Source organism: Lynx rufus, unplaced genomic scaffold (assembly GCF_022079265.1).
Source record: "Lynx rufus isolate CCGP_SWC_20201006 ecotype Redwood Valley unplaced genomic scaffold, mLynRuf1.p SCAF_18, whole genome shotgun sequence".
Taxonomy (NCBI): domain Eukaryota; kingdom Metazoa; phylum Chordata; class Mammalia; order Carnivora; family Felidae; genus Lynx; species Lynx rufus.
The window spans coordinates 16,095,773-16,112,048 of NW_025814832.1; the positions used below are offsets into that span (position 1 = coordinate 16,095,773).

Below are 16,276 nucleotides of genomic sequence, written 5' to 3' on the forward strand. Positions count from 1 at the left end.
CCGCAGTGCCCAGCGAGTCCGCGCCAGACCCTGGCGTCCTCCATCTTCTCTCCTGCGCTCCCCCTGCTCCGGCTGCCTGAGCCGCGGACCGCAGCACCACACACCCCCGCGGGGGGGGACGCCGCGCCCCATCCCCGCCCCCGGCCCCACCCCAGCCCCCCCGCGGAGGCCCTGACCCCACCGCCGGCGGGCGCTGGCTGAGCTCCGAGGCGGCGAGTCTGCGGCGGGGACGCCCAGAAGGGGTCCGGGCGGCTGGGGGCGGCGGCGGCCGGGTCGGGGCTCCCCCCCCGCCCGCGCTCGCCGCGGCGGTGGTGCGTCCCGGAGGTTACCGGAAGTGGCCGCGCTCGGCGCTGCCATGTTGAGGAGCCGCCGCTGCCGCTGCCGCCGCCGCCGCCGCCGCCGCTTTGTTGTCGCCTCCTCCGGCTGAGGAGGCTCCCCGAGCGGGGGGAGTGGGGAGGAGGGGGGTCGGCCGCCGCAGCCATGGAGGCCAACTGGACCGCGTTCCTGTTCCAGGTACTGGGGGCCCCCCCGGGGGGGGCACGGGGGGGACAGGGGGGCCGGGCCCCGGGCTGGCGGGCGGGCGGGCGCTCCTCCTCCCCTCCCTCCCGGCTCCGCTCTCCGGCCCGGCCTTAATCCCCCTTTGTTTTTCCGCCCGCCCGCCCCGGCGGAGCGGGGCTGCTGAGGTGAAAGGAGGCGGCCTCACGGGGTGCGGGGGAGAGAGCAGGCCTCGGGGTGAACCCCGGGCCCCCCCTAACACACTCACGCACACGCACACACCCTTCCCTCCCGCCCTGAAGGGGAAGGGAGGAGGCCGGTCGCTGTCACCACCCGCGGCCCAGAGAAAGGAGGGCGCCGGGCCGCTGGATAGCGCGGGCCGCTTGGCCACCGCGCGCTCGGCCCGGGCCCGCACCGTGGGGTGAGGGGGGGTCCCCAGGTCCTACTCTGAGACACCCCCACACACACACACACTTCATCCATCTTTCGCTCTCCTGCCGTTTAACCTCCCTCTCCTCTTTTTGTGTGTGTGTTGACTTTCTGACCCCCCCCATCCCCGTGAATAGCGGGTATCCCTGGGTTCCCCGCCACTCCCCCTTCCCGCCCCCCCCCCGTGTTTACCCTGTTGGGGGGTGTTCTGAGTGAGTCTCCCCTCCCCAAACTTTTTCACTGGATTACATTTTTTCTCTCGCAAGCCTTTGCCGAACCTTGGCAGCTGACACCCTCTCCCTCTGTCCAGCTCTCCCGCCGTCCCATTCAGCCCGGGGAATCCCCCAGCCGGGCCGGGGCGGGGGGAGCGGTGGGGGCCGGGACTCCAGGAGGCCCGACCTTCTCCCGGAGCGCTTTTCCCTCTTGTCCCACCTCGAACGTTTCCTCCTACCAAGTGGGGGAGACGGAAAGTGGAGACAGCAAACAAAGTCCGCTTACAAAGCCCCCAGATGAGTCATTCGTTGGGGTGTTGGTCTACACTTTCTGCAAGAAACTTAAAAGTGACTGTAGCCGATACGTTGGCACTCCTCTTGCCCGCCTGGTTTAGGTGGGGGACCCCTGTTGGGAAGACCTAGGCTGGAACTTATTTTTTCCCTGCCTCATTTCTATTTGCAAACGAATCACTTAGTGGGCAGTAGTGATGAGCTCACGGGAAAACTTCGGAACCGGAGGAGGTTAAGAAGCTTGTCACTTTAAATGCGTTCTTCCCGCCTCTCTGGGTTATTTTCCTTCTTTGAATAACTTTGTGAAATCCCAAACGCCTTGCTTGGGCGCTGGAGACCTTTGAAACTAACCAGGAATGGATGCAGAATTCTCAAAAAATCCTCCCAGCCACTGGACCCATCCCAGTGGAGATAATATAGGGAATTGGATAATTCAGACATTACCTATTGTGTAGAGCTGGTATATTGTTTTCAAACATATTTTCTTTCAAATGTGAGTAAACTTGATTTTTAAGTAGTTATTGAAATATATTCGGGCTTCTTAAAATTGAAGATACACAAAATTTGTCAAACTTCTTTTCTCATTCTGATCTAGTATTGTTGTATCATGCTTTAAGTCTACCTAAAAAATGCATTGGGGAAGATATGATGTATAACTACCTGGCATCCAGATTGGTGTAAAGGTGGCAAATGCCCTCTCTAGAAAACGCTTTCAAATGGTCTTTTTAAAACATGGGATTAATGGGCCACCTAAGTGATTTTCATTTGAAGAATGCTTTACATTTACCATATTAAATCTGCTGTATGTAAACTTAATGGTGATTGAAAAAAAGGAGAGTTCTTTATGTAAAGGAAAAACCTATAACTAATTTTTGGAAAGCTAGTTGAACATTTTTTTGGAATACTTTTATTCTTTTCCTGGATAAGACAAATGCCAATCATTTATTGATCAACTTGTTAATCAGACTTTATATTATTGAATTTTTTTTCAGCAATTAAAATCTTTTTCTCCACCTGATGGAGAAGTGTGAAAGCTAATATTTGATCCTGGGCTTGGCAATGTGTGCAGTGAAAATTGTTGGAAAAATAATTTAGAGCCAAAGACAGTGGAATGGGTTAAGAGAATATTTCAGTCTTTTCTATAGAAAGGTATGAATAGACTTATTCAGTTTCAGTTTTAAGTAATTTTCCCTGGGGAAATGGGAGAGTTAAACTCTCTCGTTTGTTTCCTAGAGCATACTGTGGAATTTATATTTTAAAACAGTTTAATACCTGCTTGCTTTCCAGATAACCTGGTGGAAAGTGAAAGCCATAGCTGTTAAGATGTTTGATGGATGATTCTCCTAACAGGACATTCAAGATATGACTCACTGATGCTAATTTGTTTCAGTACAAAATCTTTTGCCCTCTGGCACTGGAGATTTCATGGTGCTATATCCTACCACCCTGGGTGATGAAATAACATTTCTGTTTTGTTTTTTGCCAACCCCAGAAAAAGGAAGGCTTGGGCAGGGTTAAAAAAGCCTTCAAGTTGAAAGAGATGGGAGATAAAATGAAAGCTTTGGTTTGATGATACTAGTCAAATAAAAGTCTACCCAGAATTTTTTTTTTTTTTTAATCACTTAACTGAAGGCAGGCCATGGTGGTTATTTTACTCTGTCTCTCCCTCAGTGAACAAGTTGGGGAAATCCAGTTCCCCTCTTAGAAGGCTTCATGTAGAAGTGTGGGGATCCTCGGAATCCTCAGAGAGTGATTCCCATAGTGGTCGAGGTATTCTACAGCATTTCACCCAAGAAGCAGGGACCTGGTGTGACCCTCGTGTGAGAGTGAGCTTCAGCAATGCTGTAAAAATACTTTATGTTGCCACAGACATCTGAATGGGTAAAATGGCAGTAAGTGCTTTTAGTACTCCATCGAACTAATGGTTGTTCAGAATTGAAAAATGCCTCTAAACACTATAAGTCTGAACTTTGGCCAGAAGATTTGCATTCCCTATTATCTGATCTGTTAGCCTTTGAAATTGTATATCGTGAGCTATCTTCAGCTATTAACTGTTTGTATACTGTATGGAAACTTGGGTATACAGGTTGGAAAGGGGGTAAGATTTGCATCCAAATTCTGTAAAGTTTCTACTAATGTCTCCTGGGCAGACACTGACATTTACAGTAGCTCCATAAATTAAATTAAAAGTGGACTGTAATTCAGTATGATCCCTAAGTCCAGAAAGATACTCATAAGTAAGCACACAATTTCTGTATTTCCAGGACTGAAAGGGTGATTCAACCAAAATTATTAAATTGAAACTGGTAGCTGTGGATACCACACTTCCTAATGATTTGGGGAGACTGGTTCCAGGCTTAGCTGCTGTGCTGCCATCACGTAAATATTACAGCTATGTGAGATAGACACTCTTATCCATCAGGGGAGAAGCTCTGAGCATGTGTGTCTGTCTCCTTGTTATTTTCTTCTTAATCAAGTTAACTGTAGGATTTGTGATTATAGAGTGAGAAGGGTAAATAAGTGGCTAGGGTGTCTAAGATGATGGGATGGGCCCTCCTAGGATGTTGTATGCTTAAAATATTTGGAACTCTTGCCTTCGAATGCATGTATCCTTTTAGGATTACAAAACTCAAGCATAGGGGCTTGAGCCCACTATCAAAAGTTGCAAAAATAATGGTGGTAAAAAGTACAACGTATCAGGAAGAACTATTTCAGGAATTTTCCCCATCATTTCCTAATTGTTTATCAGTATGGAGAATTTTAAAAGAAGCAAAACCAAGAGAGTAACTACTCATAAATACCAAGAACATGATCCACGACGAAATTTTGGTTTCAGTGCAGCTAAAGAAAATTTCTAGACAGCGTCCAGTTCTGGAGTGGAGAAGCACATTATAACAGCAAATGTCTAATACTTTAACGAAACATCCAAGTGCTGGAAGAAGATGAAAATGAAAGGAATTTTAATTATTTACGGTTTGTGTTCTCTTGCTAGTCTGTCTTTGAGAGTTTCAGGTTTGAACAACTAGTGTTGTTAAGGGATGCAGATTTCCAGCGTAAGAGTAAATGAACTGGGAAACAACTGACAGGTGTTTTGCTGTGGGCTACCTTCACACATGCCTTCCAGGCTGATTAATAGCAGGTTTAATTTCAGTCAATCTTTTAGTAATAAAGTGAAGTAAAAACTTTAAAAGGAAACTTACCAAACCGCGTATGTATTCAGAGAGCTAGATTCCTGTTATCACTTAGCAACAGCCTCCTTCCTCCAGCACTAAGTTTTCTGATGGAAAGGGAGAGACAGTGCCTTTCTTTTCCTAGGTAAAATAGACAAATAGATGATTATGTGTATACATGTGTATGTATATGAATGTGTAGTGTGTGTGTTACTGCAGTAAGGTACTCGCAGATACTTAGTCTGGAGTGTGACTTTTTTTTTTTTTTTTTTTTGGACAAGTTATTTAAACTTGGTTTCAGCACTGACTAATGCAAACTGATTCCATCCACTGGTATGTCCCTTATGAACCAGGGTGGTGTGTAGTCAGCTGTTTGAAAGCAAGATCACTGTCAGCAACTTAGTCGTAAAAGTTTTGTGTCTGCACAGTGATTTTAATGCTTTGTACTGGAAGCTCTAAGGGTCTCTAGGTGGTTGCTGGATCACTGCTGCAGGGAGTAGCTTACAGGCTCTTTGATTGTTTCTTCTGGTCTCTGTTGTCTGTGGGACATGTTGAATTTTGAAGGCCATTGTGAGAGGCTGAGTTTCTGAAGTGTAAATGTTTGGTTTTAGGCCCATGAAGCCTCCCATCACCAACAGCAGGCAGCACAGAACAGCTTGCTGCCCCTCCTGAGCTCTGCTGTGGAACCCCCTGATCAGAAACCATTGCTTCCAATACCAATAACTCAGAAACCTCAAGCAGCACCAGAAACATTAAAGGATGCCATTGGGATTAAAAAAGAAAAACCCAAAACTTCATTTGTGTGCACTTACTGCAGTAAAGCTTTCAGGGACAGCTATCACCTGAGGCGCCACGAGTCCTGCCACACAGGGATCAAGTTGGTGTCCCGGTCAAAGAAAACTCCCACTACGGTGGTTCCCCTCATCTCCACCATCGCTGGGGACAGCAGCAGAACTTCGTTGGTCTCAACCATTGCTGGCATCTTATCAACAGTCACTACATCTTCCTCGGGCACCAACCCCAGCAGCAGTGCCAGCACCACAGCTATGCCCGTGACCCAGTCTGTCAAGAAACCCAGTAAGCCTGTCAAGAAGAACCATGCCTGCGAGATGTGTGGGAAGGCCTTCCGAGACGTGTACCACCTCAACCGGCACAAGCTCTCCCATTCGGACGAAAAGCCCTTCGAGTGTCCTGTTTGTAATCAGCGCTTCAAGAGGAAGGACCGGATGACTTACCATGTGAGGTCTCACGAAGGAGGCATCACCAAACCCTATACTTGCAGTGTTTGTGGGAAAGGCTTCTCGAGGTACTGCATTTTGCTTTGCTTTGCTTTCATTATGGTATCAGTGAACTTCAGTTTTGTCTCTTTGCGATCTAGAAGGTTTATGTGAGAATAGCTGTGGGCAGGCCTGTGTTATTAGAGGAGATTGGTGATAGATAAAGTATTACACCTCCAGGTCTCATTTCAGTGTGGTGTGGTTGGCAAGTGATGACACAGTGATTAGCTTAATATTTCAGCTGAGAAGTGCCTTGGTGGACTGGGGTCTTCATTTGGCACATCAGTAATTCTGGTCACTGCAAAACCACCAGTTTCCAATTCAGTCGGGTGACTAGATACGAGGTTCACTGTGCAAATCAAAGAAACTTATTTCCTGGAAGTTGGGATGACCTTGGATACTCTTAGTAAAAGTCGTAGGAGGACGTTTTTCCGTTTATCTGTGGTTACTAACATTTCACTAATTTTCATTTTCAAGGCTTTTAAAATTAATAGAGTAGTAGCTGTCTCTGGCAAGTGTTAGGACTAAAACTTTGGGTATTTTATAATTTAAAGAACCAAGACCTAACATGATTTGATGTTGACTAGGAGAGAAAAATTAACAGGTAAAGGACTAAGACTTTTGTTTGTGGTAAGAGAGGTAAGGAGGCTTGCGCTGGGGGGAGGGGGAGTTGGTAATTCGGCTAGCTTTCTTTAAAATGCCCCCCACCCAAAGCTGCCAAGCATGTAAACATCACAGTGAGTAGCATTTCTCAATGTGTGTTCCATTACATCTTCTGTTGAAACTCTCTCTTTCACAGGCCTGACCACTTAAGCTGTCACGTAAAACATGTCCATTCAACAGAAAGACCCTTCAAATGCCAAGTAAGAGTTAAAATGACTTATCCTTAGTGTAGCACTTAATGCACATTATCCAAAAGGTCTGAGCCAATCAAATCTCACCGTTCTTGAATAGTCTTAAAATCACTGACTTGAGTAAATGTGGTCCATTTGAATTCTGGTTTTATACGAGATAAATGACAGCTTCTATTTCTGTGAGGCAAGAGCATTTAAAAATGTAAATGTGTTGTTTTTGTTAAGCTACATTTCCCTTTCCTTAGGCAACAGTATTTATTGTTATAAGAAAAAAATTTATAGTCTGGCAGAGGTCATTATGTGTTTGAAATGAATGAAATAAATGAATGAAATGCTTTAAATTATTTGCTGGGTTGATGATTGAGGTTGTTTTAACTGTAATAGAAGAAAACTAGGAATTTTCTCCCAAATGTTATCACTTACTGGATGTTTGTGTGCCAAATTGGGGTATTTTCTAGTTGTTTGAAAATCTGTTGATTTTATTTCACATAAGTTGTGATAATGAAAAGGTTAGGAATCTTGCTAAATCAAATGACTTTTTTAGACCTCAGTAATTTTAGTTTGTTGTTGGAAGTCTTTTTGTGCTCCTTTCAGTTAAATGTGTTAATGACTGACTTTATTAAGTAAATGATTTGAACTGTAAGAAAAATCCAATTCGAGGAAGGAAGCTAGTATCATTTGAATGAGTGCCTGCTATGTGCGAGGCCTCAGGCCAGTCTCTTAATCCCACCAATAAATTTGTGAGGTAGGTATTATTTACCTTCATTTTACAGATGAAGAAACACATTCAGATAGGTTAACTAATTTGCTCAGTGTTACCTTGTTGTGAATCAAGGAGCTGGATTTAAATCCAGGTTTAACTGACTCTACGGCTCACATCTTTTCAGTACTTACTCTGTGTTGATATTTTTTCTTCCCTCAAAACGTAAGGGTCTAAAATTCATCGAGTGTTTTGTCATGATGGCGATTCTAGGTAACACATGCAGTTCAGATTCAACTCAGTCTGCTTGCGGACATGGATAGGGTAATGCCTAGAATATAACGTACTTTAAAATGAGTAGAACAGGATAGTCTATATTTAAAAAAAGTTTTCCTCCCTCATGCAGACGTGCACTGCTGCCTTTGCCACCAAAGACAGACTGCGGACACACATGGTGCGCCACGAAGGCAAGGTATCGTGTAACATCTGTGGGAAGCTTCTGAGTGCAGCGTACATCACCAGCCACTTAAAGACACACGGGCAGAGCCAAAGTATCAACTGTAATACATGTAAACAAGGCATCAGTAAAAGTAGGTGACATTTCAAATTATATTTCTGTCGCATTTGAGATTGGTGAAATCTGAGTGTTTTGATAATGTATTGAAGGTATTTTCACTGTGCTGTCAGTACATTCACGTTCATCTTACATGTTTCCTCCCATCACCAAAGCGCGTAAACACACGTCAGTGGAGAGTAGATACTGATGTTAGAAACAGACCTCACCTGTGTGTATACAGACAGCACTGACAAGCCCTCCGCTAATTTTGCTTTCAGTCCTGTGCTTGTCTACTAACGACACCCAAGTTAGAACAGCATAATTTTCCCGTAGCTGTTTTTCAATGCGTCCCTTCTTCTATGGAGTTTGACTAAAAGGCTCTAGTGTTTTAGAATTGCGGCAGCAGAAGCCACACTAGGAAGTTGCATCTTATGCTGGGTAATTTTGATTGTTTTTATTCAGTGTTAGGAAGATTCTCAAGCATCAGTGTCTCCTAACTACTGATTGAGTTAATAACATGCCCTTAATAACCTTAAAGATGAAAGGAGTGTTACTAAGTTTGCTTTTCAGACCCAGATCTGTAGAGATAGGATATCCTATCCATTTGAAGGTATAAGTGCTTTGCCCACCTTAAATTCAGAATTGAAAGTGGTCTCTTTCAGGGACTTGTGGATAAAACTTGATACTTGCATCTACCCAGGCTTTTTCTTTGAGATTGCCCTAACCACCAGGAGGAAGTATATTTCTCATTCCGTATCCTATTATATATGTACTTTGTGCGGCAGAAACATTAAGTTCTCAGAATAGGTGGCCAAAAGTGAGTGGGAAAGAACGTTTATTGTGTTTTAATCTCATCCATTTTCCTTCTTTGTAAGTACATTGGGTTTATTATCTAGCATGTCACACTCTGTTAACTTTACAAAAACTTACTTCTAGTGTATATTGTTGTGGTCAAGTAACCAACTATATTAGATATTTTGGTGAGTGTGAATTTGTCCATTCTAATGTTAACGAAGTTCCCTTCCAAAAGACACTTGCTTTTCAATATAGCAGAGAATTCTTTTTTCCTTTTATATTGATTTTCCCTAGTTTTCTAGATTCTTTTCTTAATTTATCTATTTTGACCAATATAGACAGAAGCAGCAAAAGAAGATGCTCTGTAGTAAAAACTATCAAGTCCAATGATAAAGGTCAGAGAAGCATGAGGAGTCTAAGTATCCAAGTTTGGGGTTTTGAAAAAAATGGCTGCACTTTTTCAAGGTAAATGTAGCGTTTCTGGTTTATCTTTGGAGTAGCATGCATGAGTGAAGAGACCAGCAACCAGAAGCAGCAGCAGCAGCAGCAACAGCAGCAGCAGCAGCAACATGTGACGAGCTGGCCAGGGAAGCAGGTGGAGACACTGAGACTGTGGGAAGAAGCTGTCAAAGCAAGAAAGAAAGGTAAGATGAGGCAGTCAGTGCTCAAAGTGTGGCTAAAGAAGTGTTTTCGTTCTGTAGTTTATTTTCTTAAAGCTTTGCTATTTTCTGCTTTGTAGTGTTCTTTCTGTATTGTATTATTCATTACGTGTTTCCGACTTTATAGTGCTGATAATCTTTTCTCTTGGTCTTATCCTTAATCTCATTCAGTCTGTCACTGGGGCTGGCATTAGCTTAACATATATGTACCAAGTTGTCAGGAACTTTAGTTGTTACTAAAATTGAGAATGGTTCCCTTTCCTTTCATGTATCTTGTAAAGAATCAGAGCATCACTTTTCAACATAGCTTTTTAACTTCATACCTATAGCTTTTGGCTTCTAGACTGTTGTGCAGCCATTTCAAATCAATCTTTTTGTCTATGTACCATCAGCCACGGGAGAGATTCCCGAAATTCCTTCTTTCCTTCCTGACCCCTACCATGTCTTATTCCTGTTTTATTTTAAATTCATAAGGAATCCCCTGGATGTAGGCTTCTTGTAATCCTTTGCTGTGTGGTTTTTTTCCCTCTTTCGCTTTCATGTAGTACGGCTGTTGCCTTGCACAGATCCCTTCTAAACACCCTGTACTTGGATAAAGATAAAAGGAATAGCCTCCTTTCTCATACATGTACTGGCATAGCAGCCAGATAGGCTTTCCACCCTTCCTCAGCTGCCGCTTGCTCCTCTCTTGAAAATGAAAATTTGTCATTGTTCTAATAAAATGCTATATGGTTAGGAGAAGGGGTTGGGAGGGTGGGGGGAATGTATACGTGCCATGACAATTGCCCAGGGAGTGAAAGAAAGCATGTTACGGAGGATGTTTTACTTAAAGGAGTTGAGAGTAAAATTGTTGAAGTCCTGGAAAAGGATGATGTCAGACTGAAAGGAAAATGTGCAGGGTTGGGAAGGTGGCGCACGTGAGGGTGAAAGCTCCCTCTTTGGTATAAACAAGAATATCCTTAGCAGTGCTACCATCACCTCAAAAGTGAGTTGGTTTTCTCTTTCTTTCTGCACTCTTCCATTTGGTGTTGTATTTCAGTTTGCTTGCACAATAAGACTTGATTGTTTAGCTCATCTTCTGACCTCCATGAAACAAAATGCTATTGTAGTCCCATTTGTAGCATGAATATCTCTGGAAACCACCACTGATGTTAGAAACTTCTATATTCATGTTAGTAAAATGTCACATTTGGGGGCAGAGGAGACTCCTGCCCTGAAAATCTAAACTTGAATCAACGTGTCTCTTTTTTAAATAAGATAATGTTAAGTTCCCAAACCTGAGTGACAGTCAGATCACCATCTTGGGAACTTTTTAAAAATACAGATATCCGGGTCGCCTGGGTGGCTCAGTGGGTTAAGTGTCTGGACTCTTGATTTCGGCTCAGGTCACGATCTTGAGGTTAGTGGAACTGAGCCCCATGTCGGGCTCTGTGCTGACATTGCAGAGCCTGCTTGGGATACTCTCTCTCCATCTCTCTCTGCCCCTCCCCTGCACACACACGTGTGTGTGTGTGCTCTCCCTCAAATAAACATTAAAAAAAACAACAACAACAAAAAACAAAAACCCAGATTTCCAAGATTCATGTAAATCTCACTATTGAATTTCCTGGGAGGCCTTTTTTTTTCTTTTTTTCCTTCAAGCTCCCTAGATAAATGATTTTGATCATCAGCCAGGTTTGGGAATTCCTGACAGAGAGTATGGAGTTCCATCATATTGATCAAGGAAGGGCTGCATGTTGACCCCAGGTTCCGTGTGGGAGTATGCAGACCTCCATCTTTAGTCTCAAATGTATTTCTCCATTTTGACAGCCAGGTTACACACAGCTAGCCCACCCACCTGTCTTCTTACTGCTGTTTTCTGACACACCAGCAGGTGGTGCTGAATTTTGTTGAGGGGTGGGGTGGGGGGTCACCTCTGAGGCAGATTTTAAGAAATGACCAGGCATTGCTGGATAACAAGGACCAGGGTCCCCTAAATCACTGCAAGGGCTCCTTGATTAATTATTCCTCCTTGATATGGTTGATTTTATATATGTGTGTGTGTGTGTGTGTGTGTGTGTGTATAGGCAATTAAATGACACTAGGCATAAAATTGTGTCAGCATCAGAAACACAAGAAATGGGAGTTTGGGAAGGAGAATATAAACCCATTGAGAGATATTTTGTCTTAACATAGTTAGGAAACCTAACCGGAAACAGGATTATTTAACTAAACAATTTTTCTAAGACTGAAGTAAACATGATATTAAAATAGCCTTTTTACCAGTCCTACTTACAGATTTTTAAAACCTTAACAGAATGTAGCTTCACCTCTGAATCTTTAGAGTTCATAGCAATGAGGATGCACAACTCTCTCCGCTAGTTACAGTGTGCCTTACCAGAAGATTTTTCTGATTACCTGTTCTTGTGTGACCATTGGCCCAGCGCTGTGTAAAACAGGCTCTTTCTCCTGGCCTGCCGATGGTTGGCTCTGCCTGCATGAAGCTGTAGTGAGAATACTAAGCCCTGCTTGCTATCTCTGCCCCCCAGAGTGCCTTGCAGAAATTAACTGATCTTCCCAGCATCACTGTGAGGTAGGTACATAAATCTAAACTTGAAACCAAAAGCACCAGGCTGAACAAGTTGCCCAAGTCCTTGTGGGAGGTACAGCATCAGAAAAGAGATTCATGCACCCCGCCCCCCCAGTTCTGTGTTCAGAGAGCCTCCCTTCCTGATGACCACTTGGTAGAAAACTGTATTTTCATTCATAAAATGTTTGTCCTTTTAATTAAAAAAAGTTGATTCAGAAACTGTGCATTTTGTTCATTGCTTTGGGAGTCTAAAGGCCATTTTGTCTTCTTATTTTAGAAGCTGCTAACCTGTGCCAAACCTCCACGGCTGCTACGACACCTGTGACTCTCACTACTCCATTCAATATAACGTCCTCTGTGTCGTCTGGGACGATGTCAAACCCAGTCACAGTGGCAGCTGCAATGAGCATGAGAAGTCCAGTAAATGTTTCAAGTGCAGTTAACATAACCAGCCCAATGAACATAGGGCACCCTGTAACTATAACCAGTCCGTTATCCATGACCTCTCCTTTAACACTCACTACCCCAGTCAACCTTCCCACCCCTGTCACTGCTCCAGTGAATATAGCACACCCTGTCACGATCACATCTCCAATGAACCTGCCCACACCTATGACGTTAGCTGCCCCTCTCAATATAGCAATGAGGCCTGTAGAGAGCATGCCTTTCTTACCCCAAGCTTTGCCTACATCACCACCTTGGTAAACAGTATTATAAAATCAAAATATGGGTTAAAGTAAATATTTACCAGCAACTTACTTTTAGTTTATTAAAGCAAAAAGTAAACCATGAAATCGGGAGATTTTATTACATTAGTTAATAATAGTGTAGTAGCATTTTTCTCCAATTTGGCTGGGATTATTCAAAGTAGGGTGTGTATGTAACTTATCACTGGACCACTTTAGTCTAATCAGAAATTCCTTTTAGCTGACAGCATTGCTTAAACAGGATAGTAGTTGGCAAGATAAAATGCCAGAATTAAAACCAATCATAAAAAAGCAAAACCCATTTCAAAATAAAAAAACAGCATTATTGTTTCTAATCCCAAAAAATCATTTTATTCTAAACACTAGCAAAACTCTTCTCCCCATATAAAGTGGATGGGTGGATGGCTGATTTTAACCTGAAGTCCTAAATCCACAGATAGAGAGCTAGTGTAGAATTGTCTGTGTTTATTGTTTTTATGAGTAAATACATGCATTGTCATAATAAAATGCATTTCAGAGAATATGCATTTTACCTTTGGGAATATGTTAATTTCAGGCAGCATTCCCTATGGGAAAGGTGATACCAGCTCTGATATGCAAAGCATATGATAATTTATCATTCTAACTTCAACATATAATAGGGATTGTGACCTGATATTTGGAGATGTAAATATTGCTCAGCATATTAATCCTGATGGAATATAGCATTGTAGTTGACTTTTTAAAAAAAAAAAAAATTAAAAAAACAACAACAACCAAAATATACAAATTGTGTTTTGGTAAGAAAAGGCCTCAACTGACAGCGGAGAAGTCAAGTGTGTGGACAGGCAGACTCCTAACAAACAGAGGCCAGTGGGACTCCTTTCAGGAGCCAAGGAGTACTTTGGAACAGTTAAAATATATTGCTTTAAATTGGAAGATGCTGGAGGCACTGGGATGTGATATGCCCCTCTCTCTCCCAATCAGAGCCTGTTGATGTTACAACAGGGAAAGATGTGTTAGTTGCTCACTAGAGTTTATGTCTTATATTAAATTGTATACAGTTTTTATTCTAACCACTAACTAGGTAGTATGCCCCTTCAGAACAGCAGAGTGTATCTTTTTTTTTTTTTTAATTTCTCCTTCCGTTTCTTAATCAAGTATTGTGCAGATTTGTTCAACTTTGTAAATATGGACATCACTTTTTTTTTTTTTCTTTGAAAAAACACTTGTATCAGCTTTGTGGTGTTTTCAGGGAGACAGCTATCTGTACTCCCTGTAGAAACCCAGCAATGATTGTGCACGTTAAGACATGTGCTTTTTATTTCTTAGCAGGATGTTTTATCTCTGTACATAAAGTAGAAACCAAAAGTTAGGGAAACAGATACTCTTTACACCATCATGCCACACATGTTTTTAAAGCATTGTGTTTAAAAAAAAAAAAAAAGTTACTAAAACCAAGACGCTGTGATTTTTTTAAGTTGCAATATGTTTTGGGTTGTTTTTTTTTTTTTTCTTTTTTTAATCTTGCAGTTAAGAGAAGTGGAATTTAGTTGTATTAATCTTGCAGAATGTTTGCAGGACTGACTATCAAACTGGATGACTTCCGTTTATACCCCACTGTGTCAGTTCAAGCATCAAACACCTTACATCTGAGGCAGACTTCCTACATCAGGGACAGGTATCTGTGTGTCATTATACAAAACAGTTCGAGGGGGTTGAACTACGTAGTAAAAAATAAAATAGTACTTAGTGTAAAATAATTTTATAAATGATCTTTTGTACTTTAGGACATTAAATTGTACAACTTTTGTATATATAAAAGCTTAGGAACTTTCTGTTTAGCAGGAAGGCAACACATTCCTACACTTTTAATGTATATGTTTGTTATAATGTCCATGTAAACATGCCCTATGTTTGTGCCTTTTAATTAGTTTGTCTCAATAAACAAAATGTAGAGAAAAATATGTAGCTATGACTTTGTTACAACTGTTCTATCCACAGTACAAAGATGGTTTGTTTTTAATCTGTAGAGCATTATGTGTGGACTACTGGAAGGACTTGTGTAGGGAAGGCCCATACGTGGCCCTGCTGAGGCCTGGATTGGGCAGGTAGTGGCCACATTTGGAGGAAGCCCAATTTCCTGGCATGCAGCCCCAGGACTGGGTTCTGGCTCTGCCTGCTGGGACCTGTCATCTCTTTGGCTGGGCTGGCAATCACCGTCCACCGTGATTCAGACAGTCCAGGCTTTCTCCACAGTGGCCCAAGGAGCAGTCCTCAGTGGGGGCAGGTGTGGACCCTACCCCCAGGCTAGAGTGTGGTCGTCAGAACCCTGAAAGTATTAGTTCTTAAAAAAAAAAAAAAAAAAAAAAAAAAAAAGATATATACTAGAAATGATTGTTTTATCAATTCATTGTATAATAAACAGGAGTGAGACTTCATTGTATGAGTTCAGTTAAAATGCTATTTTGTATGCATTCTTTATTCACTTAAGAAGCTTGTCTGCAATAATAAAGCCACGTCGTGTCTTCTTTTGGGAGGGAGAGAGTTGGCAGGAAGGGGGTGGCGGCGGGCCACTGAAGGGGGGGTGGCGATAGGTTGTGTGGTAAGATTCTCCTGTGTCTTGGAACTGGAATTGAGTTTTGATGCTGATGAACTGATTCAACCAAGTGTTGAAGGCACGACGGCCACCGCGCTACGAGAAAAGCAGAGTTTATTTTTCCCTTCTGGTTGTAACCTGGTTGAGAGCTTCCCTTTATCAGATTGGCAGCTAAACAGTTGTATTAGATAATCCTCAAATCTGACATCAGCCTGTTATGCTCTAGGGCTCGCTGCTTGGCCTGCATTTGCCTTTTATTGTATACCCATTTCCCTCCTAAGGTGTGCTCCTAAACGAAGGTTTCTATGTAAGCAGATGATGATTTTTCCTGTCAATACCAGCACTGTATTACTAACATGCAAAATACTGCAGATTTATTTTGACAAATTAAAGTTAACCGGTCACAAATGTTATGGATTGCTTAATATCTCAGAAGCTTCACCGGTTCACCGTGATGGTACAGCAGTGTTGAAAGCCCTTGCTTCTCCAGGTAGTACGCATCAGCACGGGGCTGGAGGAACGGGGAGGGACTGATGTCCAGCTGGTTGGTACCGAGCTCCTGCAGAGAAGGGAGGGTGGAAGTGTACCAGACTGACCCCACAAGTACTGCCAGTCCGCCTGAGGAAAGTCTAGGCAGCCAGGCCTTGGGGCGGTGGCCCAGGCTTAGGCCCCTGTTCCACCCAAAAGAGAAAATGGATTTAGAACATTTCTCATGCTGTAGAAGCCAATGTCTTTACTTGTAAAGGGTCTTAGGCCCATTTGTGTTCAGCCAGATCCATCAGATGTCCGTTAGGTGCCAACAATGTGCCAGACACCATCCGGCACTAAAGGACAGTAAAGGTGGTTCACATGTGGTTGCCACCTCGAAGGAGGCTGTTAAGAGACATGACAAGTACTCCAGGGACAGTATCACCAGATAGCAAATCAAGATGAACCTGACACTTCATTTAATGAAAAAGTTTTGGGTACCTACACCTGTTTTAT

General features: G+C 42.9%; 1 protein-coding gene across 2 annotated transcripts; it reads left to right on the top strand.

The window, feature by feature from the left end:
- Positions 1–363: 363 nt before the first annotated feature.
- On the top strand, positions 364–15,700 carry VEZF1 (vascular endothelial zinc finger 1). Of its 2 annotated transcripts, none has more exons than XM_047080976.1 (6): positions 364–513; positions 5,209–5,903; positions 6,674–6,737; positions 7,817–8,018; positions 9,280–9,423; positions 12,285–15,700. In XM_047080976.1, the coding sequence occupies exons 1-6, from the start codon at positions 481–483 to the stop codon at positions 12,710–12,712; spliced, it is 1,566 nt and encodes a 521-aa protein (XP_046936932.1). In that variant the 5' UTR covers positions 364–480; the 3' UTR covers positions 12,713–15,700. The 2 variants fall into 2 exon arrangements, with proteins under 2 accessions (XP_046936932.1, XP_046936933.1); XM_047080977.1 differs by having other exon boundaries at positions 366–513; positions 7,835–8,018.
- The last annotated feature ends 576 nt before the right edge of the window (positions 15,701–16,276 follow it).

Coding starts and splice junctions, on each gene's coding strand:
- VEZF1 (XM_047080976.1), top strand. CDS start 481: ATGGAGGCCAACTGGACCGCGTTCCTGTTCCAG. Junction 6,738..7,816: donor AAAGACCCTTCAAATGCCAA/GTAAGAGTTAAA, acceptor ATTTAAAAAAAG/TTTTCCTCCCTCATGCAGAC. Junction 9,424..12,284: donor TGTCAAAGCAAGAAAGAAAG/GTAAGATGAGGC, acceptor TTCTTATTTTAG/AAGCTGCTAACCTGTGCCAA.